This window comes from Dacryopinax primogenitus (assembly GCF_000292625.1).
Source record: "Dacryopinax primogenitus strain DJM-731 SS1 chromosome Unknown DACRYscaffold_14, whole genome shotgun sequence".
NCBI lineage: Eukaryota > Fungi > Basidiomycota > Dacrymycetes > Dacrymycetales > Dacrymycetaceae > Dacryopinax > Dacryopinax primogenitus.
Window position 1 is genome coordinate 822043 of NW_024467211.1, and position 26181 is coordinate 848223.

Consider the following 26181-nt stretch of genomic DNA (forward strand, 5'->3'; position numbering starts at 1 on the left):
CAAAAAATTGACAGGAAAGAGAGAAAGATTAGTGGTCGTGGACGACGAGTCTATATGGAAACCTAGTCCGTGTAATTGTACAAGAAAGAGCTATTATGGGCGTAGACAAACTAACGCCGCGCAAGGCTGGTTTGTGGCCGTTGAGGTGGTGCCGGTCCGCTTGCCTGCTTGGCCGCAATTTCCTCACGGGTCCTACGCCGGTAGGCCAGGAAAGCCCATATGGAGTCGTTATATACGTATGCTTCGGATGTGGTGCTATCGTATACTGTCAGAATGGCCCTCATTTTGAAATGTAGCCCACACTCACATGTCGATGATATTTCTCAAGTTGTGGAACTCCTCAACCCAGGAAGGAATTCGAATGAGTTGACGATTCTCAGCCTTGCCATTTCGAATATTGACACTGATCTCCTCATTGACTGCATCAGCGTACGACGTAAACGTGCTCTCAATGGCGTCTGCGCATAGATTGAGGGCCCGATACCACCGTGTTGCCAGAAGAGAGTCGCTTGGCGCCAGCGTGGTCAATTCCACGTGGTTGAAATAAGTATGCTGCATGTTGAATTTCTCCATGATCGAAATGATGTTCTGTGCCCAATCCCTTTGGGCCACGTTCCTGCTGCGAATACCGCGCCGTTCGAGCATGATCTCGAAGTATTCGTCGTACGAGCGTAGGAATACTTTGTCTCGGGGGCATTGCTCTTCGAACAGAGGTGGGAACCAGCCATCATCCACGAACTAGAAAGTGAAATATGGTCAACGCAAAGATGCATATCAATTGCTTCATGTATACCTCGAAAATACCCCGCTCTGACAACAAGGCCTGTAAATTGCCGAGCACAATTGACCACTAAATCGTCTCAGTCAAAGATGCTTTGCTCACGGGCAAAATGGAACTAACCTGGTTCCAAGGAACGGCTAAAGACATATTCGCCATTCTAATGAGATCGAATGGACCTTGCGCAATCAGAGAACGCGGGAGCTTTCCGTGCTGATCACCACTATCCTCAGTTGTTAGCTCCGACTTTGCAGAGACAAGAAAGAAGCATACAGTAGATTACCCTGCACAAATTGTACCTGTTCACCCCAATGATCGGGGATGAGGCGATGGAAATCAAATGCGATGAACTTCGCATACTGTGGATTCAAATTGTTACCCCAGATTTTAGGCCCAAGTACTGGCATGACAGCTCGCTTACAGGCCAAAATTCTTTTGCATCCCGGATCCAATAGCCATAGCCACACCCAACGTCCAAAACTTTCCGTGGGGGATACTCCCATTTGTGAAAAGAAGGGCCTCCGTTGCGATAAATGCGGTCGACTTGATTTGATCTCAGACGGTGGTAGACTAGACCATACAGATATTTCTCCCTGAAGAGCCTGGTAAAAAAAACATATATGAAAAGGTATGGAAACTCACAGTCTTCTTGCCTCTTCTCCAACATTCAGAGGATATGCAAGAGCGACTCCCTGAAGTAGGTTCATCTCATCGAGACGCTTGCTATCCAGCGGTCGAGGCAAGCGTCGCACGCGATTTTTAAACCCTGCCGTTGGTTCGGGAGGCCCCTCTTGCTCGGAATCGGACAGAAAATCTATCTTCTTTGGTCGTTCTTCGGCATCATTTCCGTGCATTATAGGGAAAGGCGGTAGTGGGGCTGCAGCTCGACTTGCGTTTCGACTTGGAGGACGGAGAGCTTGTGAGTTTGGATGAATTGGGAATTGTTGGAATGACTGCCTAGAACCAGCTGGCGCATGGATTGTAGGTGGCAGAGCTGGAACAGGAGGTGCTATCGTAGGCGGACCACGAGAGCGAGAATCCCCTGGCCTGCGGCGAGAGGCAGCATCGGTCATATAGCCATCCTCGGCATTAGAAGCGGCTCTCCTGTGGGAAGAACTGCCTGATGTGGGGGCAGGGGTCTTAGCGCGAGATGGCGGGGCTGGCGTTTTTGACCGTTGCGGTTGAGCAACTGCAGCTGTGGCGGCAACTGCAGCCGGATCGGGGGTCTTCGAGCGGCTTGTAAGAGAGACGAGGCGGCGACGCCATGCAGATGATGAAGGGGCTCCGGGGGGTTGAGACATGTTAGTCGGATGAGTGTAAACATTCCTGCAGAGAAAGAGTCGGTTTTTATAGCAATTTGGCCTCGAATGATGGTACTGCGCCGTGTCCAAGTCATTACGCACACTGCATTCCGAGGATCATTGCCATCTAGAGCGTTCCAGGGCCTTGACCGACCTCACGAGCAGATGCGAGGCAGAAGAGGGGAGGGCGCATTTTTGAAGCATGTTCGGGTGAAGAGATAAGGCGACCCGCGCCCCAAAGGCCGGGGATTCCGCGCCGCGGCCGAAAATAGGCAAAATCGGACTGGAGGAGAGACTTAGCGAAGCATCAAAAGCCACGGGCGGCGTCGTGTGCGGCTTTCGATCGAGGGAGCCAGAACACAGTCCACATATACGCGCATATTAGAAGCCGGTGCAGAGACCATCATGATGAAACTTCATGGTAACCAACCGGGATGACGCAACTGGGTTAAGGCCCAAAAGTTAGCCAAGTTGTTGCCAATACGCATCTCCAAGGGTGTGGGGACGCATCGGTTCCGCACCGGTCCGGCTTGAAATGTTGTCCGCACATAGGATAGATCCCGATTAGATAGACCATATGATGCCTGATCTTGATTTTGCCTGGAGGAACCTGAGATCTCGGCGAGATTCGCGGTGTTTCCAAGAACCCATCGGAGAGAGGAGCCCCGTGTGGAGAAAAGAACCGCATTCGTTCCCCATAGCACGGGAATTCTCGAAATGACGGGTTGGGGCATATTGGTGAGCGGCCGGAAGAACACCTCCATCAATAGGACTGGAATGATGTTCGCCGAGGCTGTTCAAACCGGTGGATTTGTGAATACGACGAGGTTCCTCTGGCTGGGTGCCCGTGTTTGCGCGGCGCGACGCGTGCAGGCGTTTTTTTTTTGCCATAAGCTTCCGTTTGTATTTTTTTTTCTATTCCGCATCACGGAGCGGTGTATCGTTCTCTTCATCCTTTTCAAGTGCTCGGTCCCCGTGAGGATTCGACCTGCAAACGAACAGCGCCCTTCGAGGAGTAAACTCGAAGATTATCTACATCTCTTGAAGGTTCTTGTGGAGTGGGAATGACATCTCGCACGTGCTGGCAAGCCAAAGCGGCAATCTTAATCTACTCTATTTCCACGGCCTGGTTCTTCTCGTAAGCACCGACATATGCCTTGTCTTCAGGGCCGAGTCCCCAGCCCGTTGTCCGCTCGGGAATCCTCGGAATACCGTAGCTTGCTCATTGAATTGGGCACACGATCGACGGTATGCTGTCGGACATTATGGCCCGATACCGATATTATTTTATCCTCATCAGGTGTCGTCCTGGCTTCTTTGTGGTTCTCAGGCCCGGTGTAACCATGACATAATAGGGTTCCGGCAGACACGAATCTCCTCTGGTTTCACAGAACCAAGGGCGTGGCCCGTTCTATCGGATCAATCGTGTGACTTGTCACTTGACCCGACGGCATACGTGTATTTTCCCCAGAAAGATGCATTATATATTGCACCGTGCGTCTAATCGGCGCAGGCGCGTGCCCATCTGACGTTTACCCCCATTCTCTGGGAGAATCAATAAGTACAACTGCAACATCATGGCCGATCCCCAATGTCTAGTAGCCCCTAAGTCCTCTCTCGGCCCCAAAATCTACCTCCAGAGAGAACATATTGCCTGAATATCCACCTGTGTTCACAAGATCCGAAATATAGGACACAACCTTGCGCATGTGTTGCACCGCTTGACAGGGCGATGTCGCCCCGTTGTACGAAACCTTGTTTCTCTCCACCTGGAAACAACACAGTCTTCAGGAATGGTAACCAGTACAGTTCTCGGCCTACGCGTCAAAGCAATTTCACGGCCTCTGCGTCTCCTCTGCACTTTATGATGTTGAACTCATACGCTCAAAACACTGCGCTCCCCTCTGATTCCGATTGTTACAGCCCATCTCATCTCTCTCATAGAACGTTCATTCTCGACTACATACCCTATAATCAATTTACTGTTCGAGACAGAAATGGTTCACGAACGTTTCTCCACCATGCATTCCGTTTGGCTTCGTTGAAGAAGAATACGCTGAGAGGTAGCTGCGGATCCCCCGCTGACCGAGGCCGCAGGCCCATTGAAGTGTGAGCGAGCGCTTCCTGAAGGATTGTGATGGGTTTGGCCCCCTTTTGGGGGCTGAAACAAATGCTTGGCTGCATCCAGAGGGTAGTTGCGGCCTTGTAGCTTCCAGGCCATCGGAAATAGGACCGGCCCTCCGACGATGGTGGTCTCTCGCCGTTAGAAGATCTGGAAGCCCTTAGTAATTCCAAGAAAAGAATGGAAGAGAACCATGTGGGGAAACTTCTCATACTACGTCCCGGGGGTTAGTGCGTAAAATGTGGCTCTGTGCCAGTACTGGCGGGTTCAAGCTGACGAAGATTCCGGGCCTCTGTCTCTTACCTATGTACATGAGGTCAGACATATTTCGCCATCTTTGAACTATTGGTTGAAGATTAAAAACGAGATTAGACCGTGTCAAAAGCCGATAAACGGAACGCGCTCAGGTGTAAGGTTTATACCAATATATTCATAGATAGGCCAGACCCGCAGATATACGTAGCAAATATGTAGGTAAGTACCCCTAATGGCGTCGGAAGCGACTATCTGCCCTCCTTCGAGCAATGGTCACATGAAACGTTGAACCGTCATACCGCCGAGTTTCGGGGTGACTATGAAAAGAGTGAGTAATTAGGGGAGACAGGTAGCACACTAACAGCTCACTCGGCGATTCGGTCACTCATGGCTTGTAAATCTTCCCGAAAAGCTCTAATCTTTCCTTCCAGGGTGCCCGGAGTATCGGGAGACGTCCGATGCAATGTGGCAATCTGTGGTTCAAGGGTAAAACGAATCGCATCCTCTGCCAACATGTACGTCCGGTGCCAACGGAGCTCTGAGTCTTGATCCAGATCAAACGGCATGACCGGGGCGACCCCGCGCAGGACGAATTCTAGTCCTGGCGTCCTTTCCACATATCCTTCGATAACAACCTCCCACTGGTCGGGCATATTTAGTTTGCAGATGAAACCTCTCGATATGAGCATCTTCTCAAACATCCGTTCATAAGGCCGCAGGAAGACATGATCAACCGGTGAACCGGGTGGAACGGCAGGTGGCATCCATCCGTCGTCAACAATCTGTATCCAATTAGACCTGGTGATGGAGGCACGTTGGTAGATTGCTCACCTCTAGGATGCCTCCAGGACATAGTTTTTTCGACAGATGCTGGTAATACTGAGCTCCATACACTGCAGATGATACGGCCCTTACTCACCCAAAGCACATATTCCCACTATAGTTTTTCAAATGAGCAAGGAGTCTAAATCGGCGCAACAGACATCTTACCTCTGCATCGGGGATAGCCAGCCTCATATTAGCTAGCCGTATATAGTCAAATTCTCCATCTTGAAACGGTATAAGATTGCGTGATCTACGGCGAATCAGTCGCTCGATTCGTTACTTTGACTAACGATATTGTCACTTACAGGAGATCGCCTTGTACAAAGGTAATACGTTTCAATTGGTCATTAGGAATATGACAGTGGGGCAATTCAAAATAGTCGAAGGCAACGAACTTGGTGTGCTAATGGCAACTCGCATGAGTAGCGGAGAACATCAAAATCATCTCATACTCGCCTTCCAATATGCAGACGCATCCCTTAGCCAGTACCAAAATCCCGCCCCGACATCCAATGCCTTCTTTGGGCCACGTTCCAGAAATCCTTCATGGAAGGAAGGGCCGCAATATTTCTCGAGGTTATATGGTGGAGCTATATAGTAGAGTGTTCGATAGACATATTTCTCCCTATTCAAGGAATGTTTAGTAACTATATGAAGGGTCAGAGACGGGAGCCGCATACAATGATCGAGTTTCCAAATCCACAGAAAGTGGGTATGGTAGGAGCAGCTGCTGCAGAAGAGCCTGACCCTTCGTGAGCTGCGGTTTTGCCTTTGCCCGTTTACTAAAGAAGGAGAAGGTTCTCTTTCTTTTCTCCTTCCGTGGAGATTTCGGATGCTCTGGATCTGAGTCGGTGTCGGAGACGTAGGGTGGTTTGAGACCGCCCTTAGAGAACGAACGACGTTGCTTTGGTGTCAAGGGACGAGGTGTCATCGATCGAATATCTGGCCTTGACGTTGACCGGGAACGAGTCGGGGATATAGGTGTCATGGATCGCTGCTCTCCGCTGGAGGAGGGCCAACGAACCAGCTCAGAGGGTGGCACGGTTGCCCGAAGAAGGGAAGGAAGGGGAGGCAACGGCGGGGGTGCACTGCCGGACTGGGCACGTCTGTGCTGCAAGAATGGAGGCGGTATTGTGGGTGTTGGTGTTGCAGAGCGTGACTGCATAGATTGCGGAGGTGATAGCGGCGCCCTCGGAAGCGGTACTTGAGATTGGGTACGCGAATGCTGACGGGAAGCCAAGTTTTCAGATATGCCCGTGTCCATACACCGGGCCGATGATGGCACGTCAGTTGAGTACCCGTCATACTTTGACCTTGATAACGGCCTACCCCGGGCGACACTGGATGCGGATGGTGAAGCTGGTGCCTTCAAACGATCCGGTGATAACGGCGGGGAGGTAGCCATCGCTTGTGAACCCGGATGAGTCTTTCTAATGGGCTGTCGACTGTGAGCCTGTCCGTCGGTGAAGTAGTCCTCCTCTCTGGGTAATTGTGCCTTGGACGTGTTAACACGAGCAGAAGTTGGATCTGCGGTTTTTCGTCCCGTGAGAGATGACAGACGAGCGCGCCATTTCCCACCATGAGAAGCGCTAGGAGACATGTCGGGGCTAGAAGAATCCCAATGGACACCCTGGGAAGCCATTAGATAGGCCTTCGGGATGAATTAACCGGCGAATGTTGACTTCGTTGATGAGTTGAAATCGACTTCGGCTAGGGGTGTTCGGAGCGGAGCTACTTATGCATCAGTTGACCAAGGTGCCAGTCGTTTGGTTTGGTTCGAGTCATAGAGCCGTGCTCCGGTAGTGAAAGTGAAACCACTGGACGACCCAAAAGACCAGCCAACGTTGAGAGGGCGCACTGACCTCGAGGCCAATGCAAGCTTAAAAGTCGCCGGCAGGCGTAAAACTGCCATAACTGTGGGCCAGCAATCCCTATTGGAAGGGCTCCCCCGGATGATGAGCCACGTTGTCAGAAGTGTGAAAAGCAAGAAGAGAACCCTTGGAAACGCAAATCCGAGGTGATGCACGCGAAAAACACGTGCAGACAAGCTATAGAATCCTATCGGGGGATTTGACAAGCAAATTCAGAGCGTATTCTTGGTTCGCGACGTCCAGCATTGTTTCGGGATATTCCACCCATGGTGCGCATGAGCAAATGAATGAGGCGACATTGGTATACAAAATGATACGTGTACGACAGGCACCATCGTGAATCTGGCGGGCGGCAACTTTCACCATTGTCACGTGCCAATGTGCGTACAGTCCGAGGAGTTCAGGGGAAATGGCGTGGTGAGGCAGCGGCGAAAAATAGAAATTGAATATCTGTCACACCAGAAGGTGCCGTAAATTCATACCTTCAAGTGGGCGACTTGCAGCCAACAATAGAGGCTGTTCGCTGCCACCGGTGCTCATGGAATATTGATTCGGCAAACAGCGCTCCAGACGACTCTAGTGGGACAGGGAAAGAATCCTTTCCTCATCATTTAGGAGGGAGCTATCGATGTCGATACGAATGTAGCCATATAAATAAGGCTCATCATGGAAGAAGAGTCTGGTACCGTTGACTCATGCGAACCACGGAGAGGACCGTACGCCGCATCGCCAGCACAATCCAGGCACGTTGGCACTAACATGTCATTTGTAATGCCGCACAGTGGCGGATGCAGCGTTCAACAGAGACCAAAATCGGATGTGATAATACATACATGTGGTACATGACGTTATCAGAGTGCTTAACCCCTAACAACGGCGAACCTCGACAGAGAATAGGTCGGTTTAATCTTCCTCCTTCTGAGGGGGCGGCCCGCACGGTTGCAGCATTTTCTACACACATGCATAAGAAAATTTGACCCATAATGCAGAAGAACTGCGCACCTCAGCCATCTCGAATTTGATCCGTCCTGTCGCCTCTCCATCCGCCAAAGCAAGGTAAGACAGTAACGGCGGATGTCCGACGATTGACGCGTAGGTGTCACGATGCTGATGTGTTATCCAGTCACTGCATTTACAGTTAGCATCCTGACGTGGAGTGTAGATATGACACACTATTTGGTGATATCGGCATGACCCGTCCCAGTATACCGCGCATGGACTAGTTAAGAGTCAACAGAGGAGAAAGCTGTCAAAGAGGCAAAGCTTACGATGTTCTAGCTGCGTGTTTGCTGTGTAGCGGAGTTCGGAGGACTATCACATACAATCAGAATACCGGCGTGTTAACCCTGAGCATAGATACTCACCATCTTCCTTTTTCACTGTGAGGGGAAGTGGTCGTGCAGAGAAGCAGGCGGTGACTAGACACTTCGGAATCAGACGTTGGGCGCTTCCTATTAGGGTCTCCACATTTTTGTGGCCAACCTCTCAGTCTCCTTTACACATGGACGCAACGACAGCACAGAGTGGAGATGGTGCTCTCAATAAGGCAGAGGACTTTTCCGATGCTATAGAAGATCTAGAGGAGATGTTCGCTCCCCTGCTCGAGCTGCCGCTGGCGGATACCTTGCAGCAGCTGGACAACCTGCACAGTGCTAAATTGGAGGTTTCCTTGGCCTATGCAATTCACGATCTTCTTTGGAGTGCGTTTCATCCTTTTCGAGAATCTCCTGCAGAGTTCATTAAAGTACAGTGTATCTCAAAATCAAGGGCGTTGATGCCAACGGGCACCCCGTTGTTCAGGAGCTAGTACGTCTCCGTCAGATCAGGTATCCTGCGCTAATTTCTTCTGTCAGACCCGCCTCAAGGCTTACTTCAAGAAAATCCAAGATGCAGAGAATCAACCCGCAGAACAACGTAAGCTCGCCGTCGATAAGGATGCCGCTGCCCGCTTCATCAACCACGCGCTCTCTGCTGCTCGAAAACTGCAAGACGCCGACGAGGAGGCAAAGACTACGAACGAACCGTATGAGGCAATGGATGTTGTCAATCCGAATGTATTCACAAATGCGGGAAAGACGACCATGTTGAAGTGGGCATCAAAGGAGTCGAAGAAGCTAGACCAGGTTGGGCAAGGGTCAGAGGACGGAGAGGAGAGCGACCTGGAGATGTTCAATGACGATGCAAAGGGCAACGATGAAAATGAAGGGGAAGTCAAAGAATTTCCGGGAAGGTCTCATAAGTCTATGCCAGTGAGGGGCGAGCCGAGTGAGGGAAAAATCAAGGTTAAAAGAGGAAGGCAGGATCCGTTGGCTGGTGAGCTTTCAGTATTGGAGTTTGGGCAATTCTGAGCTGTTCATAGGATATGATGTTGGAATGCCATCTTCGGATCAGCCGCCAAAGAAGAAGAAGAAGAAGAAGCGACAAGACTGAGGCTCTGGACAATGTAGCAAGGATTGGTTCTGGGAACCGTCACAACAGTTATACCTATATCCGCAAATGTACCATCATTACGAACGCACACATAATAGACGACATTTCAATTTCACTTTGTTTACTTCACATGCTTCCTCTCTGGAGCTATCTAATGGTACATCGAGCCTCCATTCCGACCAGCTATCCAACCCTCCCATCCAAAAAGCAAGACATCCACTCCTCCCAATTGCATGTTAATCACAGAGATCGAAGGTGAAAAGAAACGATGAGAAGTGAGTGGTAAGATGATACAATAGTGTCACAAGCCTGGTCCAAGATAAAGTCACATACACGTGTGGGTAGAATCACATAATCACACAACTGCGCTCGTCGCCGATGTTGTCTGCTGTAACAGCAGGTTCTGTTCCAACGTACATGCTGCCGCCTGTACCGCCGCGGCCTCCGCTCCAACGAATGACCCATCTGCTTCGGCGTCTGCTTTCGCCCGTTTGTGTAGGGGATCCGTCTGCGCCATCACCCTCCAGTCGTTCTTGTCGGACAAGGTCAGGATTAGGTCTCCCACGACCAGCAATATGAGCAAGTTGCAGGTCGCCTTCCGTATATCTGCGGTTGCCAGCGATCCGCTTTCTACGTTCACGGAGAGCAGCTGCAGTATCAACTGCTTGCCAACTCCAGAAGCTCTTCAAGACAACCTTTGTCTCATCACATTCGTCTTGGGCAGGAGTCAAACTTGGCCCCGGGCCGGGTGCTTCATTATGAGGGGAACCGTCGTCGTAATTCATCGCCTGAGCTTCCCACGCCTTCCAACCTCGTCGAGGTCGAGTTTGCTGTGCAAGCTCGGATACCACTGCCTTCCCAACACTGCGACAATCGACAGCGACCATCTCCGCGCCAGCAGTCTTCCGCTTGCGCACTATGCGAACGAACTCGCGAAGCACGCTATCGGATACACGGGTATTATCGACCTCCAGAATGCGAAGCTTGGGGCAACCACGAATGAAACGGAGAACACCTTCATTAGTAAGGTTGGTGGCGTAAGAAAGTATGATGTGCTCGAGCTTCTCCCCTGGTGTTGGTTGAAGACTGGAACGTGACGAATGACCATCCGGTGGTGGTGGAGTAAGGGCGTCCAGCACGCTATCGGTGATGTCCATGGCATCGTCCAGGTCGAGTTTACGTATATGCGGCGCAGTCTCGAGCAGATGGACGAGGCCATCGTCCTTCATCGCGCCGCCTAGATCGGCCAGCTCCAGGAATTCAAGGTTCGGCACAGCGTGGGCAAGATGGGAGCATGCGCGATCGGTGATCTCCGGACAGCTGGACAGGTTCAAATGGCGGAGCTTCGTCAGACGGCGATAATGAATCGCCATCTCTGCTGGGTCGTGTCCGGCTTCTCGAGATGTCAATGCCACTTTGGAACAGTCGCTGTCCTTTGTGCAGGTAACCAGCGCCTCTATGGCGCTGTCCCCGAGGAGCCTGCTGCCGCTCATATCGAGGACCTCCAGATCGGGCATGTGTTCGCCAACAGACCTTAGGACATCCACATTAGCGTATCTGAGCCCTGCAATGCGCAGTTCTCGAATCTTTGAACGCCTCGGCGGCTTGCACCCTACCAACGGACCAGCCGCAGTAGACCCGAGTGCAATTATGCCGGAGCCGCTGAGATACGGACAACGGTTCACGTTAACGACCTTGAGTTCCGGGCAATGTGCAGCCAGCAGGGTCGTCGTGAAGTTGGTAACTGCAGCCGAAGCACAGAAGTTCACGCTCTCGAGCATGGGAGATGTCGATATAAGGAGGTGGAGTGGACCGGTCTTGATGTGACGACAGCCGCGCAAATTCAGAGAACGAAGCTGGGTTCCGGGGGCGTATGGTGCAGTCAGGCTTCTAGCAAGAATGGGGAAAAGGCGGGGTAAGCCCAATATTGATGCGTGTTTAATGAACGGTGAGGCGGCCGAAATAAGACTGTAAGCGCCGGCCTTCGTGATGTGAGAGTAAGGTGCAAGATCGAGTGCTGACCACAGTTGACCGTCAAATGCAAGGGAACGCCACGCATGTGATACCTTTGAACAACATTCAGTTAGACATAGACAAGGGCGGCTGCGAGGCTGAAGTTGAACTTACCCGAGAGAGCTTTATGATCTCCCTGTACCCCTTCACAGAGCCAACCCACCGTTCTTGGCAGGCACGAAAGACGGTCCATCGGCCGTCTCTGATGTCGCGGACGTGATCCTCATCGCAGATGAGAATAAGAGCCTTAATGCATTGAAGTTGCAACTCGCGTGGTAACATCTCCTCAAATCGATTGGGAAGAATCTCTGGCTCGGTTACAACAGCATTTTTGACATCGTCAGAGTCTCCAAGGAGGGGCAGCACATCAAGCGCAGCAGGCTCGACGGTCAAGGCCGGCATGAGGGGAGGCGAAGAGGTGATCAGGTAGGGGAGCGGCGAGGAGAGGGCGCGCATCTTGCCCTTAGGCTTACGAGAGAGAATGTCCGACGGTTTTGTCATGGGCTCAGAAGAGGTGGTAGGTATAGTCGAAACAGCGACGTTGCCCAACTGCAGGCTTGACATGCTGCTCGGCGTCGAGTTGGACGTGGACGTTATCGGTTTCGACGCCGATATAATGCTCTTCCTCTTCAACAGGCCCTTCAGACCGAGCTTCCCATTCGCGAGCTTGCTCTTCATCTTGCTCAAGCTAGACTTGCTGGAGGTCGAGGCGGTTGAGGACACTGAAAGAGCATAAGATATAGAGGACAGGGAACGCGGTCGAGAAGTTGGCGTGCTGGAGGGACCCCTGGGAGATACAGTGCCAGAGTGAGTATTGCGGAGGTCGGCCCGCCCCGAAGCAGGCGAGGGAGGCAGGGGAATCAACAGGGGTAAGGAGGCATGATGAACCAGGGAAGCAGATAGCTGGATGTCCCCTGACAGTCGGCGAGGCATGTTCTCTATGTTCTGAAGAGCGTCCGCGCTCGAGGTGGTACTGATAGTGGTACGAGTGTTGTCAGTGTTGTCGTTGATGTTGTTGCGGTCGGTGTTGTCACTGTTGTCGGTGTGCGTGTGGTCTACAATGGTGGAAATGTTACAAATCGGTGCAGCTCCCTCCGATAATGCAGAATATGGTACAAGAAGCGGCACATTCTGAGATTGAATTGTCGAAGTGGTCGAAGTGTCGAGGGAAGTCGATGCAGTTGCTGATGACTCCGTGGCAGAGACAAGCATCGCGTGCGCGCTGTCTCGTGCGCATACATTGAGGTCGTCGAAACGGGACTCAAAGGCTTCGCATCTGCTGTCGTAGCTCGCATAACTGGTGGCTGGGGTAACCAAGGAGCCTCCATCTCCGTCGTTCTCGTAGTAATGCCGAGCAGCATACATGCCGGCCTGGAGTGGGGAGAAATTGAAGCTCGCCGGCGTACGAGGTGAAGATGATGACCCAGAGGCGAAAGAGTACGAAATCGAATACGGACGAGGATAGGAGGTCGAAAAGGAGGCTGGCATGTTCCGAGCAGAAGAGATGGGGATAGCGGCAGGCCTGCACAGCGAAGGCACCGGGGAGTCGACGAGCTGCACGGGGCCTTTGACAGCTTCACTCTGCTCGTCATCTTCATTGAGGGAGATTGCCCGCTCCTTCCCCTTCCCCTTTACAAGGTCCAGCTCATCGTCTTCCACTTCATCGCCCCTTTCTGCCTCCACTTGCATAGATAGGGCCTGCATTGCGATAGCGAGTGCACTACTGGTAGGTGCAAGCTCAGCTTCAGTCGACCAGGTCGAGCACAGCTCGTGTCTGTCTTCCGGGTGTATGGAGGATGAAAGCAGCCCTACTTGATTAACGTTTGGGGTTTTGCTCCACCTTGAGTGTGGGAGAGTCTCAGCGGCTGGCAGATGGGGGCAATCACGGGCACCCTCCGTCATCGTCGAGCCTATTCCTTGAATGTTTGATAATCGTACAACGCTCGCTGTCTAATAGCTGATTGGAGACAGCGAGCAAGTTAACAGTAATGGTATAAGGATAGCACACGAGCGCCCACAAGAGAGGGGCAGGGAGGGGGGCCGCCAGCCTCGGTACTACTGGCGGTTGCGACCCCGTTACCGCCCGTTCCGGACATGGGTCAGACTCGGGCTCATGACGCGCCTCGGAGGCAACCACCTAATCCGGTTCATTACATCTGGCACGCTAACTAGTACTTTGCACCGGCCCCGACCATCCGGTTAATCTCCTCCACCGCTAATCTTTGCCAAGTGGACATATAGACATAAGGAAAGCAGGTCTGAAATGTGGCTACCTTGGAAGAACGAACATGTTATGCGCCCCGATTTCCTATAGGCTTTGACGGAAGAAGTTTGAAGCGACCAATGTCTTCCTCGTCGTGGTATCGCGCATGCTGTACCAATCATCAGAAATCGCTAATAAGTTCACATCACGATATGACATATGCCCGAAGAAGAGTATTAGAGTCGATGCATTTCCACGGCGGGCGCCTACTCACCGTCATGACCCCTCTGTTCGGACATGATGTACTATCAAACGAGCAAGTCATGGGCGCATACATAATAATCTTTTTGATGAGTTGGATGTCGTTGGACATGCGGCCACCTTCCGTTCCATGCCATCACAGAATTCGCATGTTTGTACTAATGGGTCGGCAGAACAGCAAAGGACTTGTGATGACAGCAGAACATGTTCAGTCCGGCAAAATGCGCGGTGTAGTTTGGGCGTGCCCTCTGACAGGAGATTTCTCGCGAAGTAGCTGGTCCATGACGAGGTTGTCCAGGCATGTGAATCAGGATTCTGGGATAAGTGGGAGACGTTCAGAAACATAAGGTGGTGACTCGCATCATGCCTGAAAGGTGTGGTTGCGCATATACAAACCGCTGTCAAGCTTTGTGTTCCGCTCCAACCATCCTCTTCTGGCTAGGAAGAGCCGAGTAACCGGGGTCGTGACCCCGTGCGAAATCAACAAAGGGAAAGAACAAATGGGAGCGTGACCGTTCACCTGACTGAATGCGGAGCACCAGTATCCGGAAGCTATCTGACCCTGAAAATGCGGTGTTCGGGGACCATGGCCGGGGCGTTGACTTGGTAACAAAACATCTTTCCTAGAGAGGGCAGTGAGCTGTACGAACCCCTGGGCGGACCGTATCTATTGGGACAAGAAGTCCATGAAAAAATATAAGACGAAGTGTGCGTCGTCGTAAGATGAGCCAAGAACGTACAATCTTGGGAATGCTTCCGCCTTGTCATTCGAAATTCACACAGGATCCTTCCAGTCAGTTCAGAAAGCAAGTAAGAGACATTTGGAACACTTTTTTTGGTATGCAGGATTTACTGAGTGGTGGGAAAGTGATGTTCCGTAAATGCGCCGATCGTCTCGGATATCGATCGATAAGGATATGCTTTGCTCCCTTTGGTCGTGGGGCGCGACAGTTCAGTAAGCTTGATTGGAAGAAAATGTCGCGGAGTCTCAACTAATGGAAGCAAGGAACGTTTCATTTCGCACCTCACGAGCAAGAGAATTTGCTTATTCGCACCATAGGAAGGAGAGCATCATTTCACGTCATATCAAGAACCCATGTTTGAACAGGTATCACGAGAGCAAACGGGGTTTAAAACGTGACTTTGTGATTGGCGGGATCATCCGGCCGCCCAATGCTCACTGGTCCTATGATGCCACTATCAGTGCCTGAAGGTCACGTGATGTGGCTTGTGAGCAAAACATACTGTCATATGAGACATGGGACGGAACCTAATAGGTCACGGACCTTTCAATAGACGTGAGAGGAGCGTATGAGCGTAACGATTATTGCAATAGTTGGTAGGGGGGAGGACCTACAGATGGGCGTTAACCCGAGGGTAGCAAGGCCGACGGGGGAGGGAGGGAAAAGGGAGGGGAATGGGAGTGGGGCAGTCTTATGGAATCAGAAGGGGCAGGCGCGAGGAGCAGCCCCTAGGGCAAGCCTAGGGCAAGGGAGGCAAAGCAGGACGCGGAGACGCGGTCTGTGTGCTTATGCCTCCTCCCCCCACTATATAGCACCGTCTATAGGGCCCATCTGCCGTTTCCCCCCCTTACCCACTTACCACCACTTCCCTCTCCCACGTCTCTAAACTAGTAAACCACCTTGCCCAACCCTTTCTCCGCACCCTTACTTAATACGCCAACTATGCCTAAGGCTGCCGCTTCCAAGACCGAGAAGACCGAGAAGAAGGGTACGTCCCTCTATGGCGCATATAGCCAGGGCCCCTATTTTCATTGCGCTGACCACGTGACTCTGTTTTCCTCCTCGTCGCGTACACCCCCTCACCTCGACTCTTCCCAACATCGCCCACATTGATTGTGTACACACCACATACACGATAATTAGCCGCGGGCGGTGCGAAGAAGAAGTCTTCCCCGTACAATGTCTTCATGAAGAATGAGCTCGCTAAGCTGAAGGAGAAGAACCCCGATATGCCGCACAAGGAAAGGTTCGCGCACTTTCAGTTGTTGTTTTACATAGTCGTCTGACATTTACCCAATCAGGTTCAAGATGGCTGCGTCTGCTTGGGCTACGTCCAGTAATGGTCTTTTTACTCGTCGATCGCGGCTAGGCTCACAATGCTTTTGCAGAGGAGAACCCGAAGAACAAATGAACGCGCGATCTGCGTATCCCATCTGTGGTCCCTGTTTCTTTTTCGTTTTACCTGTGTCTGCCTCCCTGTATGCTGCGCCTGTTACTCTAGTTTCACATAACCAGTCCGCTGATCTGGCTAGGCCAGGGGTAGCCGACCGTTGCTTTGTTTCGGGGTTGTGCGTCTAATCATGTATTATGCCCACTGCCGCCTTTTTCGTGATATAATCCTACTCCGCTGAATGTGCTCAGTCATACCTTTGTGCTGGCGATTCCGAGTGAACAGCTGCGAAAGGGCCCGTTTTGGTCAGGGAACAACGGTTCTCGGGACGCGTACGCGTCTTCTCCCCATCATAAACAACCTTCAGACTTCCATCGTCATCGTCGATAATTGACTTGCGCACGCTTCTGTGATCTATTCAGTTCTATCTTGGATGGCTTCTGCAGCTTCCTCATAGAAAATTCCGCGGTGCCGTACCTGCCAGGGCACTGTCAGCCGAGAAACTGGTGCATGTCTACAGCGTGTCAGACGCGTGTACGCCAGCACATTTCAACAATTTTGCCACAATTGCAAGCTTTGTTCTAGTGGTCGGGTATCTCCTTTTGCTGGTACCAGACAGCGTTCGCCTTTTGATAAGCCCTGGCCGCATCCGGAATCCTGGTGGGCCTTTTTCGCACGCTCGCGATGTGTTCCTGTTGGTTGATCCGCATTGAGTACAGTGGAAACTTGCGAACGCAGGCTCTCCCGAGTGTATACGCCGGTCGACTCGGGCGCAATCGATGGACAAATTTTCTCACCTTCACTTGGTCATATTGGGTCCTTCCACGCGTATCATGAAGAATAACACCATCCTTGAATACATGTACGATCGACGCGTGCCAGCGAACAGGCCCGTGAATTGATGGACCGGCCGAGACGTAAAATCAAGACGGGTGATTCCTGCGATCTTATGTCGATAATCTCCTCTGTATCGGCTGCATTAAACGTGACGAGTATCCAATCAATCGTCTCAGGAAAGACTTGAATGCTGTGTGGAAGCCAGGTCGACTCCATTGTCCAGGGCCCCACGCCTCAAGCCGAGGATTATCGCTTCTGTTAACTCGAACGCCCGAGTCAGAGCTGAATTCGACCCCAACCAGCTTCGACATCCCATACAATGACGGATTTACTTCTTGCGGCGAATCCCTTCCTGATCTATCGGTCCTCCGCGTTCACGGGCCTCGGTCGGCGTTCGGACAGCCTTTCGTACCTTTAACCCCGCGCGGATAGCAACGTGTCGTGCAGCGTGCCTTGCTTTCAAACGGGACATCTTTAATCACGGCGAGTTCCGGTCCATTCTCACTCCGCGTTACGATTTCAGCCTTGCGGGGGGTAACGTGTCGTCCATGCGCTCTGTACTCTAGCGTATAAAGAGGACTGCCTCCGCGCGCTCTCATGGTCCTCCAACAACCGATGTCCTCTCAACAACCTCCTATTCAATCACGTGGGTGGCGACCCAGGCTTGTATCTCTCACCTCCAGAGGCAAAGAGCCAGACGTCCCACACCAAGCGTCCCGCGCCACATCCGTTCGAGGAAAGCAGTCATCTTTGGACGAAGGCTATCTTACCGACGTTGAGTCATCGGCGCTTCGCAAATCTTCCTCACCACAACGATCGCCGTCCCAGCAAAAATCCAACGGAGCTGCCGAGCGTCCACCTGTTCCACCGCTTCCTCCGGCCGTGAAGAGCAACCAACAACCAGCATCTTTCATGTTTCGACCACGCCGGGCTACCCCCGATGCAGACGGTGGATACAACACGGATGGTACTGCAGCACGCTCGCATCGCCGCACTCGGACCACCGAAAATCCTAGAGCGTCTACCCCAAATCCCTCGGGGGGTCGGGCCGACAGTCGTGCAGCGCTACCCCCACTTCCCCTACTCCCCATACCGAAGCGCAAGACGGTACATCCACCTTGCCTGTCTGACTCGGAGACGGAACGCCTTGGAAATGCTCCTGCGTCCCGCCTGTCTGGGTCACGTAATGATCGAGAAATGCAGCTCCTAACCTGCATTCCTTATCCTTTGAACCCGTTCGATGAAGAAGCGCGCAGAGTGTATGTCAGTCCAAGTCAAATAGAAAGCTTGCTAACTCCTTCGCAGAGAAAAATACATGTATTGCGCCGCATATTACACAAAGCCTCCTTATGTGAAGCGTCATTATCGAGGCCCCTCTTTCTTGGAATATCGCCGCAACAAAGGTCCGCGAAATGCTCTAGATATTGGCAGCGGCTACGGCTATTGGCTTCGCGACGCAGCGGCTTCTTGGCCGGTGCGTTTCATCTCTTGAGACTGACATCCGCTCTGAGTGTGCTCAGGATACCAGATTTGTTGGATTTGATGCATTCGATTTGCCGCTCGTCGAAATGACCGTTGAGCAGTTGAAGCGAATATCGTTCAGGCAGGGCAATCTGCTGTTGGTTCTCATGTTTTGAAATCATGCGTTGGCGCTTATTGCTAAAAGTGATTCTGTGCTTCCTTTCCACCGCGGTGAATTTGACTATGTCCGTCTCGCAAACATGCGCCTCGCCATTCCGGACAAAGCGGTGGGTACTCATGTTGACTCTTTGTGTGCGCCTCTGAGACAAAATCTCTGTAGTGGCCGAGTGTACTCATGGTGGGTTCCTTCCGCTCCTGTCATGCTGAGAAGACCGTGACCATATTTAGAAACTTTGCAATCTTATATCAGAAAATGGGATACTTGAGGTATATTTTCTGACGTGTATGTTTATGCCCTTTGACGCCCGTTCAGATTCTGGACGATGGCTGGACATTCCTCGGTACCCGGTACAATGCAAATATGGCTACCTTCAAGATGAGCTATGAGGAACATGTCCAGTTCATGCTGAATGAGCGTGGTTTCCAGCAGGCAATTGAAGCGCCTCGGCACTTTCAACGACTCGTCGAAGCGCCGTTGAGTAACATCGAGCATATGCACCCCCTGATACGGAACATGATCTCGATCGTGAATACGGACCCGAAGCTCGACTGGCGCTGGCGAAAGACACTTTTCCTAGCCGAAGAGGCCGTGCGTGATACGTTGCTGCCGATTGTTGCGCGTACACAGCCAGACTCGAGTAGTTCGGCTCCGCGCATGACAGCCCAGGAGAAGCACGATTTGTTCTCACAGGACGTGGACGATCTGGTAGGGCTCTTGAAAGTGTGCGTATTACTCTGTCAGATGTTGCTCGGCAGGCCTTCCCAATATTCTTCACCAGGACACCCAGCGTGCACAGGTACCAACCCTCTTCTTTCCACTATCTTGTGTACCAGCGCAGAACGCGGTCACAGTAAATGTGTACGTGTCCTCAAAAGGACCGTCACGATAGACTTTCACGAATATGCACCTTCTAAGATGTCTAGTACCATGCAACCCCAAAATGACCATCTCTCTGGTTTTTTCCTGTGCCAGCGTCTAATCGTTGGAACATGACACGGCGCCTGTCTGGAAATGACAGTCAACAACCGAAGTGAAACAGACACGCGTTCTCGACGAGCGATAAAACATTTCGGCAAAATAATGCTATCTGGATACATCCTGGCTACCCTGGCAAACATCAACCGAGTCGATGGCGAACGAGTTCCGGATTAAGACTAAACGAAGCCCAGTAATTCTAAATCTCACCACGTCTCAGAACGTTGGTGCATGTATGTCGTTCCGATGCCCACGCCGATCATACAATATATCCTCGTCATCCTCCGTCCTCAGCCTGCTCCCATCAGCCAAAAACGTATCCACAACCTGTGTTTGAGTCGTCTCTGCTGAGTTGATGCCCGACTCCGGGTACACGATTTCGCTTCTGAGCCTGGGCCCTCCTCCTTGCCTCAGGCGCTGCATGTATATGTCTCCCGCGCTCCACTCCGCGGGCGGAATGTTAGGGGTGGCAGTCCACTTCTTGTTTCTTGCCAGCCTTTCCTTCTCGCCCTGCTGTGCTAGACGCCATTTCTCAAGTTCGGCCTCTTCCATTCGATGTAAGCGATCGAACTCGTACGAACTAAATTCAGCACCGTACGCGTCTGCCTCGGCGCATGCAAAGGAACGCATTATGGCGTGTTCAGCACGCAGGGCACGATATTGATGTACGGCTGAGCGATACGCGTCAGAGAGTGGCATATGCATGGTTTGATGCAGGTTAAGCGAGTATTGAATGCAGCTGTGGGCAGGCCGCCAGCGTCAGTCTGGTTCTGTCACATCATGGTGAGGTTAGAGACGCACTCCTCTGGTGTAGGGTTCCTCCCCCTCTGCACAAGCCTCTGCCATTCGGGCCCGTTGATCGCCTCCTCACCCACCTCCCTGCTTTCCACGAGGTTCTTCGCCCTGAATGCTTCATAAGGGTGGTCCTTGAAGAACTGCTGTCTCAGGCGATCTTCGGGATAGACGATGTTCACCGGTCGCTTGTCGAGAAGCTGACTAGGGGTGACGTTCGGTGAAAGGTCGAAGGCACGTCGTTTTTGGTTCTGTAGTTTGAGCGGCGGTGGGGATGTGGGCGGATAGGCTAGCATGGCGCCGTACCATATTGGAGGAGGCTTGTTTGAACCGCGAAGGAGACGGGAGATCGTCTTGTGAACCTGAGCGTCCCGCCGTGGCATATTCTCTGAATGTATGAGGGATGGTGAAGGAGAGTTACTGGAGTTCGAGGAGCTGTTTGCACACGAGCGCTTTCAGGGACCACTCGAGAAATGTGCCTCTTCTAAATCGGGTAATGTCGGATTCAAAATAGTAGGAATGAGTAAACATGCTGGTAATAGATACATAAGTGACATATAATGTCCATGCAGTATCATCAAGTCGCGTGTAGGTTTACAATTTGCAAATTCATAGAGCACTTGAACGCCTTCCATCATCTCACATACGATCATATCGAGTTCCTCCTCTCCCTCTTTCCCTTCTTGCCCCTCTTCTCTTCGCCTCCCTTGCTGTCCTCATCCGCCCTCGGAATAGGCAGCTTATCTTGCTCGCCCCATAGCTTGAGCATCTCCCGCGCCCCCACGAGGCCAATCTTCTGGATCTCGCCGAACTTTGCAAAGTCCATGATGCCGTACTGCTGTACCGGAAGTGGCATGTACATGCAGCCCGGAAGGTGCTTCGCTTCTGCGAGGTAGCGAACAGAAGAGACGCTGGGAGATTGGCCATGTTAAGCGACGATAGGCAGTAGGGATGCGAAAGAGACGCACTATGCAAGTCGCCCCTGGATCTCAGTGATCGGGGGGATCTTCCTCGATTCCGAGAAGGGGTTCCACCGATTGAGCAGGATCCACCAGCCCGAGATCGAGTCACCGAAGAAGCGCGGAGAGGTATCGGCCACACCGCCCACATCGACGGCGAACACGATATTGGCGCCTTTCTGCAGCATGGTCGATACAGGAAGATTATCAACTAGGTATGGTCAGTATAGGAAGGCATCGAAGCCGAGGTAGAGACGTACTGTAGCCACCATCAACCAGCATATTCCCGTGATCACTCAGAGGGGGCAACAGGCCAACAAGCGTCATGGATGCTCGGATATATCGCCACGCGTACCCAGTATCGTGGATCTCTATCCTCGACCAGTTGAGGGACACAGTGTTGCAGAAGAATCTACACCTGATGAGCATTCGAAAAGAGGGTGTGAAAATTTCCGCACGGGATCCACATATCCTCGATATGAACATCATAGAAACATTTGTATATCGCTCTGTTGAATTCGTGCCCAGTTGTATAGGCAATCACGGGCCAAGTGACGTCTGACAATATCCTCCACACGTTCGTCATTCGCGCAGAGAACCATTTAGCTCTGCCCCCGCTGGAAAACAAGTCGCCTTCCCTAGCATACAGACCACCGATAAACGAGCCGATGCTGGTGCCTCCAATCAAATCGATCGGCACGCCTTGTTCCTCCAGCGCACGAAGAGCACCCAGATGTGCCAAGCCTCTCGCGCCGCCACCGCCAAGGACGATCCCAACGCTCTTCCCACATAGGCGGCGGGCGAGACGGGCAAAATCGGTCGTATGGTCTGGCCGTGTCGGCCGCGGTTTGTACCCATATCCTAGATGACGATAACGTTGGATTCCGCTTTGCACTGTCTCTTTGAGCATTCGGAACGCGGCCATCGCCTTGGCATCATTGTCCTTTGGTGGCACAATGGGTGTTTGCAGAACAGGGACGACCAACCCTGGCAGTTCGACATGATGGTGCATGTGTACCCAGCTGCGATTCTTCAACCATTCGCGTGTGGATCCAGGCGTGACAGTCCGTTCGGGGTGGAGGAGGACAAGCTCTTTTCGAGCGGTCGTCTTGGTCGATAGCACAACACGCTCGTACTCGCCCACGCTGGGCTCATCGCCAAATCCGACCATGAGCACGCAGTCGGCTTGGCGGATGCATGTCTGCGTCCATGGAGAGCTGACGGGCGTATCCGCAACGTACAACACGATTCGATATCGCTGTTCTTGATCGGCGAACCATCCTGCGAGTTTGAGCTTACCAACTCGCGTGAACGCATGCCGGCCCAGATGGGTAGTGACGACGTTCTGGTCCAAATAGGAAGTGGGCGCCCCGATGCTTTCCAAGGCCGCCTGGAGTTTCTTGGCAAACGTCGTAATGGGGATATCTTTCGATACAGGGAGTATGCCGACCGTTTTGAGATTCATGTTATTCTTGGCAAGCTCATGGGCCATGCCCAGTGACGGCGCGTGCCCAACGCCAATGGTATGAGGCCGAGATTCCGCCTTGTTGCGCGAGGCAATCATCCTCAAAAGCTGTACAGTAGCTTGAGGATGTCTTGCCGAAATGGCGTTGAACAACGTTAATGGCATGCGGATAAGCTCAGTGTCACGAATAGCGTGCAGAGTCGTATTCCGCGGAGAGCCAGTGATGACGTCCAGTTCTCCGACATAGTCTCCCTGACCGTACTCAGCGAGTATCTCGACGTCGTCGCCCATTTTGTCATCCAATTCCCGCAGCCGACCATTGATGACAATATAGAAGCTGTCACTGGCGTCGCCTTCTCGCCAAATGATTTGTCCACTATTGACCTGCATCCAATCCAGGGCGGAGTCGATATGTAGCACTGTGATATTCTCAGTACAGCCAACACCCGGAGTTAGAAACTTACCGAGAGGAGACAGAAGGGAGATCAGCCGCTTCGCAAGGGTGAGAAGCACGATTGGCCGTCGTTCCAGCAGTCGCTCAAGCGCATGAGCAGGCAAAAATCCCACATATACGTCCGTCTTCGCCCTGATATCGATGTAGGACGGGATACCGGACATTGCCGCTGTTGTTTGTCAGCCCTGCCCTTCCGCAATCAGACCTTGACTGGACTTACATAAATATCCGGCTATCTCGCCACGTTTTACTGTAAACAGGTACTTGGAGCTCATAGACCGTTTCTTCTTCCCAGGCATAAAGCCCTTGTTCAAGCGTGGATCCGCCTGAGGCTGGGCAGTCAAGAACCTACGCTCAATTAGTGCCCATCCCGAGTGGGGAGAAAAGGGCTGACGGCTTCATCCCCGCTTCGCCATTAGCGGCCGTCATGTTAGCGGTCTTGTCCCTCTCCCAGTCCTCGACGGGAAGGAAACATTCCAAAAACCCGTCGATGACGAAGAACAACCCTGTCATCCGCCGCTCGATCAGCCACATCCACCATCATACGAAGAAAAGTAGACACTCACCCGCATTCCGCTCTCCGGCATGGACGAGCGTGCTCCCAGCGCTGAAGTACAGTATCTCTACCGCGTTCTCCACCACACCCGCTGCACCGAGGCTCATATTGGCCGCACTCTGGCCAGTCACGCTGCTCGCGTCGTCTACCCCGGGCATACCGAGTGCTGTCAACGGGCCTAATGGAGACCCATACGCACCTAGTCCATTCGTAGCTGGGCTGACAGCCGGACTAGGCTCCGCACTCTCTGAGCCCGAGGGCCCAGGCTGCTGCAGCCCAATCGACCGTGCAAGACAAGTCATCACTTCCTCCCGGAGGTCAAAGTCGTCCATCGTCAGTGCTGCTAGGTCTATGGAAGGACTCGTGCTGGTATCACTCTTTCCCCGACGGCGGGGGCCGAGGAAGGGAGTAGCAGTGCCGCTGGCTGTGCGGGAGAGGCCAGAGTACTCTGGGGCGGGGCGGGTCATACTGAACAGATCTCCTGCTCCGACTTGGCTAAGAGAGGCGCGGGCTGGAAAGGCGGGTGTCTGGGGGGCCTTAAAGGAGATGGTAGGCGCGGAGCTGACACGATCGGCGATCTTCGTCGTCGCCAATGCTGGCATAGTTCTCAAGAACGGCGTATTCCTCGCAGTGGGGCTGGCTACAGGATCATACGCAAAGTAATCCGTCTCCGTACTAGAGGACTTGTCCGTGTCCAATTCCGGTGCGAACCGCTGGCGCAATCGCTGCATCCCCCCGCCTTCGTAGAACGTCGCGGGGAGGGGATGGCACGCGAGGTCGTTGATGACCTTCTCGGTGCGCAGGAGCTCGGTGGTCAGCCCCAGATACTTGTGTGCGACGTTGAACGTTACCCTGGAGAAACGCGTGAGGATGACCTGGACGATATGAGCCGAGGCTTTAGGGAAGTTCTTTGTCAGCCGGCGGAAGGCTTCAGCAGGGATAACGGCTAGAGTCGTATCGGTCGCGGCACGGGCGACGGTCCCATGTCTCACGTCGTGTGGGAGAGAGCTGGAACGACGGTAATCTGGCCACTTGGGGGGAGTGGCACGCCCTGAGGACATAGAAGGAGGACGGATCCGGACGCGTGGCTCGTCCAGCTCCGTTACTGTGGCTGCGTCTGCCTCACTCGGTTCTGCGCTACCTGAGGTGGAGCTGGTGTCTCGCCTCGCGAGGGAGAAACGGGGAATATCGGTGTCTGTGCCCTGCCCCTGAGTGCCAATGGAGAGCGAGAGAGGCGAGACTGTCTGCCTGTTCGGGGCGAGTGCGAGTGCGAGCGACTGGTCATCATCTTCATCTTGAGGTTCAGGCCAGGAGATAGGAACGTCCTCGGTAAACAGGGAGAGTATGGTGAACAAACTGCTGATCGTGCCCCCAGAGGAGACTTCGTTTAGCAGCTGGTAGCCGTTGAGGTCCCCGTCATCATCCAGTGCTCCACCGGTGTCGTGTCCAGAGGAAGAGGTTCCCTGCTGTGCGTAAACCTGAACAAGTCCATCGATCACAGCGTAAAACGAATGGTCCGAGTCGAGGGAGATTGTATCCCCGGCGATGAGCCTCCGGGTTTGGAGATGCCGAGCAAGCTCATGGAACACCTATATTCATCAGCATCTCATAAATAAGAGAGCATACATGCATACATTCCGCTCTAGGAAGCCAAAGACGCGTACAGCTTGGAGAAACTCGTCCAGGTAGCTGTGGAAGTTAGGTGGGGTATCGGAGACCACATCGGGGTGGAGCTCTTTGGCGTCTCCCTTCTGTAGAGGCTCTTCCTTGAGATTCCGGTACTTAGCGAAGTAGAAGTAATGTAACGAGACTGAGATCGTGAGGAGAAGGAGGACGAAGATTGTCACTAGGTAGGGGAAGGTGAGCTGCGCAGAGAAGGTGTTAGAAGACCTGGAGGCACGCGGGAGGAGGGACAGACCTGGAGAGTAAAGGAATATGTGACTACGGTATAGATAAATCTAGGGACATAAACGGTGGAGAAAGTGACGAGAGTGCGAATGAGGGCGAGCAGGTAGACTGGGGTTAAGATGTCAGTCAGATGGGTATGTGGGGTAAAGTATGCGTCCAAGTAAGCTCACGTGTTACGATCCATACTGCTCTGAGGAATGCGACTGCTGGGTGTACGCTGTGAGGTGTGACCACCACCACAGACTCATCCATCTATCAGAACCAAGTCGCCAGTAACCCGACTAGCAGTGAAGTAGTGAAGCAAATGAATGCACAACGAGGAGGATGGATGGTCCGGTGAACCCTAACAATTCAATGGCCCCTCAGGCTGACGTTGACGGTTGCGTGTGCGCGCGTGGGGT

General features: G+C 52.6%; 10 protein-coding genes across 10 annotated transcripts; 3 read left to right on the forward strand and 7 right to left on the reverse strand.

The window, feature by feature from the left end:
- Nucleotides 1–110: 110 nt before the first annotated feature.
- Nucleotides 111–2079, reverse strand: DACRYDRAFT_117660 (uncharacterized protein; the record flags this gene model as incomplete). The annotated part of the gene is made up of 7 exons (XM_040770428.1): nt 111–255; nt 308–738; nt 794–850; nt 902–1001; nt 1052–1137; nt 1200–1371; nt 1421–2079. The coding sequence occupies 7 exons, from the start codon at nt 2077–2079 to the stop codon at nt 111–113; spliced, it is 1650 nt and encodes a 549-aa protein (XP_040626967.1).
- A 2614-nt stretch (nt 2080–4693) lies between these two features.
- On the reverse strand, nt 4694–6391 carry DACRYDRAFT_23586 (uncharacterized protein; the record flags this gene model as incomplete). The annotated part of the gene is made up of 8 exons (XM_040773296.1): nt 5962–6391; nt 5738–5906; nt 5587–5684; nt 5447–5531; nt 5376–5393; nt 5288–5326; nt 4826–5238; nt 4694–4773 (listed from the first exon to the last, which is right to left on the reverse strand). Coding segments are annotated over exons 1-7 (725 nt in total), but the record flags the coding sequence as incomplete, so codon positions are not given.
- Nucleotides 6392–8055: 1664 nt separating this feature from the next.
- On the reverse strand, nt 8056–8506 carry DACRYDRAFT_109494 (splicing factor 3B subunit 5; the record flags this gene model as incomplete). The annotated part of the gene is made up of 5 exons (XM_040768889.1): nt 8056–8103; nt 8155–8278; nt 8326–8371; nt 8421–8463; nt 8498–8506. The coding sequence occupies 5 exons, from the start codon at nt 8504–8506 to the stop codon at nt 8056–8058; spliced, it is 270 nt and encodes an 89-aa protein (XP_040626969.1).
- Nucleotides 8507–8677: 171 nt separating this feature from the next.
- Nucleotides 8678–9670, forward strand: DACRYDRAFT_23587 (uncharacterized protein). The gene is made up of 4 exons (XM_040773297.1): nt 8678–8852; nt 8903–8958; nt 9006–9465; nt 9512–9670. The coding sequence occupies exons 1-4, from the start codon at nt 8738–8740 to the stop codon at nt 9580–9582; spliced, it is 702 nt and encodes a 233-aa protein (XP_040626970.1). The 5' UTR covers nt 8678–8737; the 3' UTR covers nt 9583–9670.
- Nucleotides 9671–9929: 259 nt separating this feature from the next.
- On the reverse strand, nt 9930–12051 carry DACRYDRAFT_55227 (RNI-like protein; the record flags this gene model as incomplete). Its single annotated transcript, XM_040775309.1, has 2 exons — nt 9930–11648; nt 11710–12051. 2 exons carry the CDS (start codon nt 12049–12051, stop codon nt 9930–9932), a joined length of 2061 nt encoding a protein of 686 aa, XP_040626971.1.
- Nucleotides 12052–15944: 3893 nt separating this feature from the next.
- DACRYDRAFT_54873 (uncharacterized protein) lies at nt 15945–16213 on the forward strand (the record flags this gene model as incomplete). Its single annotated transcript, XM_040775290.1, has 3 exons — nt 15945–16048; nt 16104–16138; nt 16191–16213. Coding segments are annotated over 3 exons (162 nt in total), but the record flags the coding sequence as incomplete, so codon positions are not given.
- A 499-nt stretch (nt 16214–16712) lies between these two features.
- Nucleotides 16713–17322, reverse strand: DACRYDRAFT_23590 (uncharacterized protein). The gene is made up of 2 exons (XM_040773298.1): nt 16912–17322; nt 16713–16852 (listed from the first exon to the last, which is right to left on the reverse strand). Exon 1 carries the CDS (start codon nt 17243–17245, stop codon nt 17024–17026), a length of 222 nt encoding a protein of 73 aa, XP_040626973.1. The 5' UTR covers nt 17246–17322; the 3' UTR covers nt 16713–16852; nt 16912–17023.
- Nucleotides 17323–17644: 322 nt separating this feature from the next.
- DACRYDRAFT_117665 (uncharacterized protein) lies at nt 17645–19607 on the forward strand (the record flags this gene model as incomplete). Its single annotated transcript, XM_040770429.1, has 8 exons — nt 17645–18288; nt 18335–18503; nt 18550–18647; nt 18696–18777; nt 18831–18848; nt 18899–18937; nt 18984–19393; nt 19450–19607. The coding sequence occupies 8 exons, from the start codon at nt 17645–17647 to the stop codon at nt 19523–19525; spliced, it is 1536 nt and encodes a 511-aa protein (XP_040626974.1). The 3' UTR covers nt 19526–19607.
- A 232-nt stretch (nt 19608–19839) lies between these two features.
- On the reverse strand, nt 19840–20821 carry DACRYDRAFT_81744 (uncharacterized protein; the record flags this gene model as incomplete). Its single annotated transcript, XM_040776526.1, has 2 exons — nt 19840–20385; nt 20448–20821. The coding sequence occupies 2 exons, from the start codon at nt 20819–20821 to the stop codon at nt 19863–19865; spliced, it is 897 nt and encodes a 298-aa protein (XP_040626975.1). The 3' UTR covers nt 19840–19862.
- Nucleotides 20822–20961: 140 nt separating this feature from the next.
- DACRYDRAFT_95845 (patatin-domain-containing protein) lies at nt 20962–26028 on the reverse strand (the record flags this gene model as incomplete). The annotated part of the gene is made up of 11 exons (XM_040777324.1): nt 20962–21349; nt 21407–21608; nt 21658–21809; nt 21856–23281; nt 23327–23485; nt 23537–23664; nt 23711–23822; nt 23883–25461; nt 25507–25737; nt 25791–25888; nt 26025–26028. The coding sequence occupies 11 exons, from the start codon at nt 26026–26028 to the stop codon at nt 21088–21090; spliced, it is 4353 nt and encodes a 1450-aa protein (XP_040626976.1). The 3' UTR covers nt 20962–21087.
- Nucleotides 26029–26181: the final 153 nt, after the last annotated feature.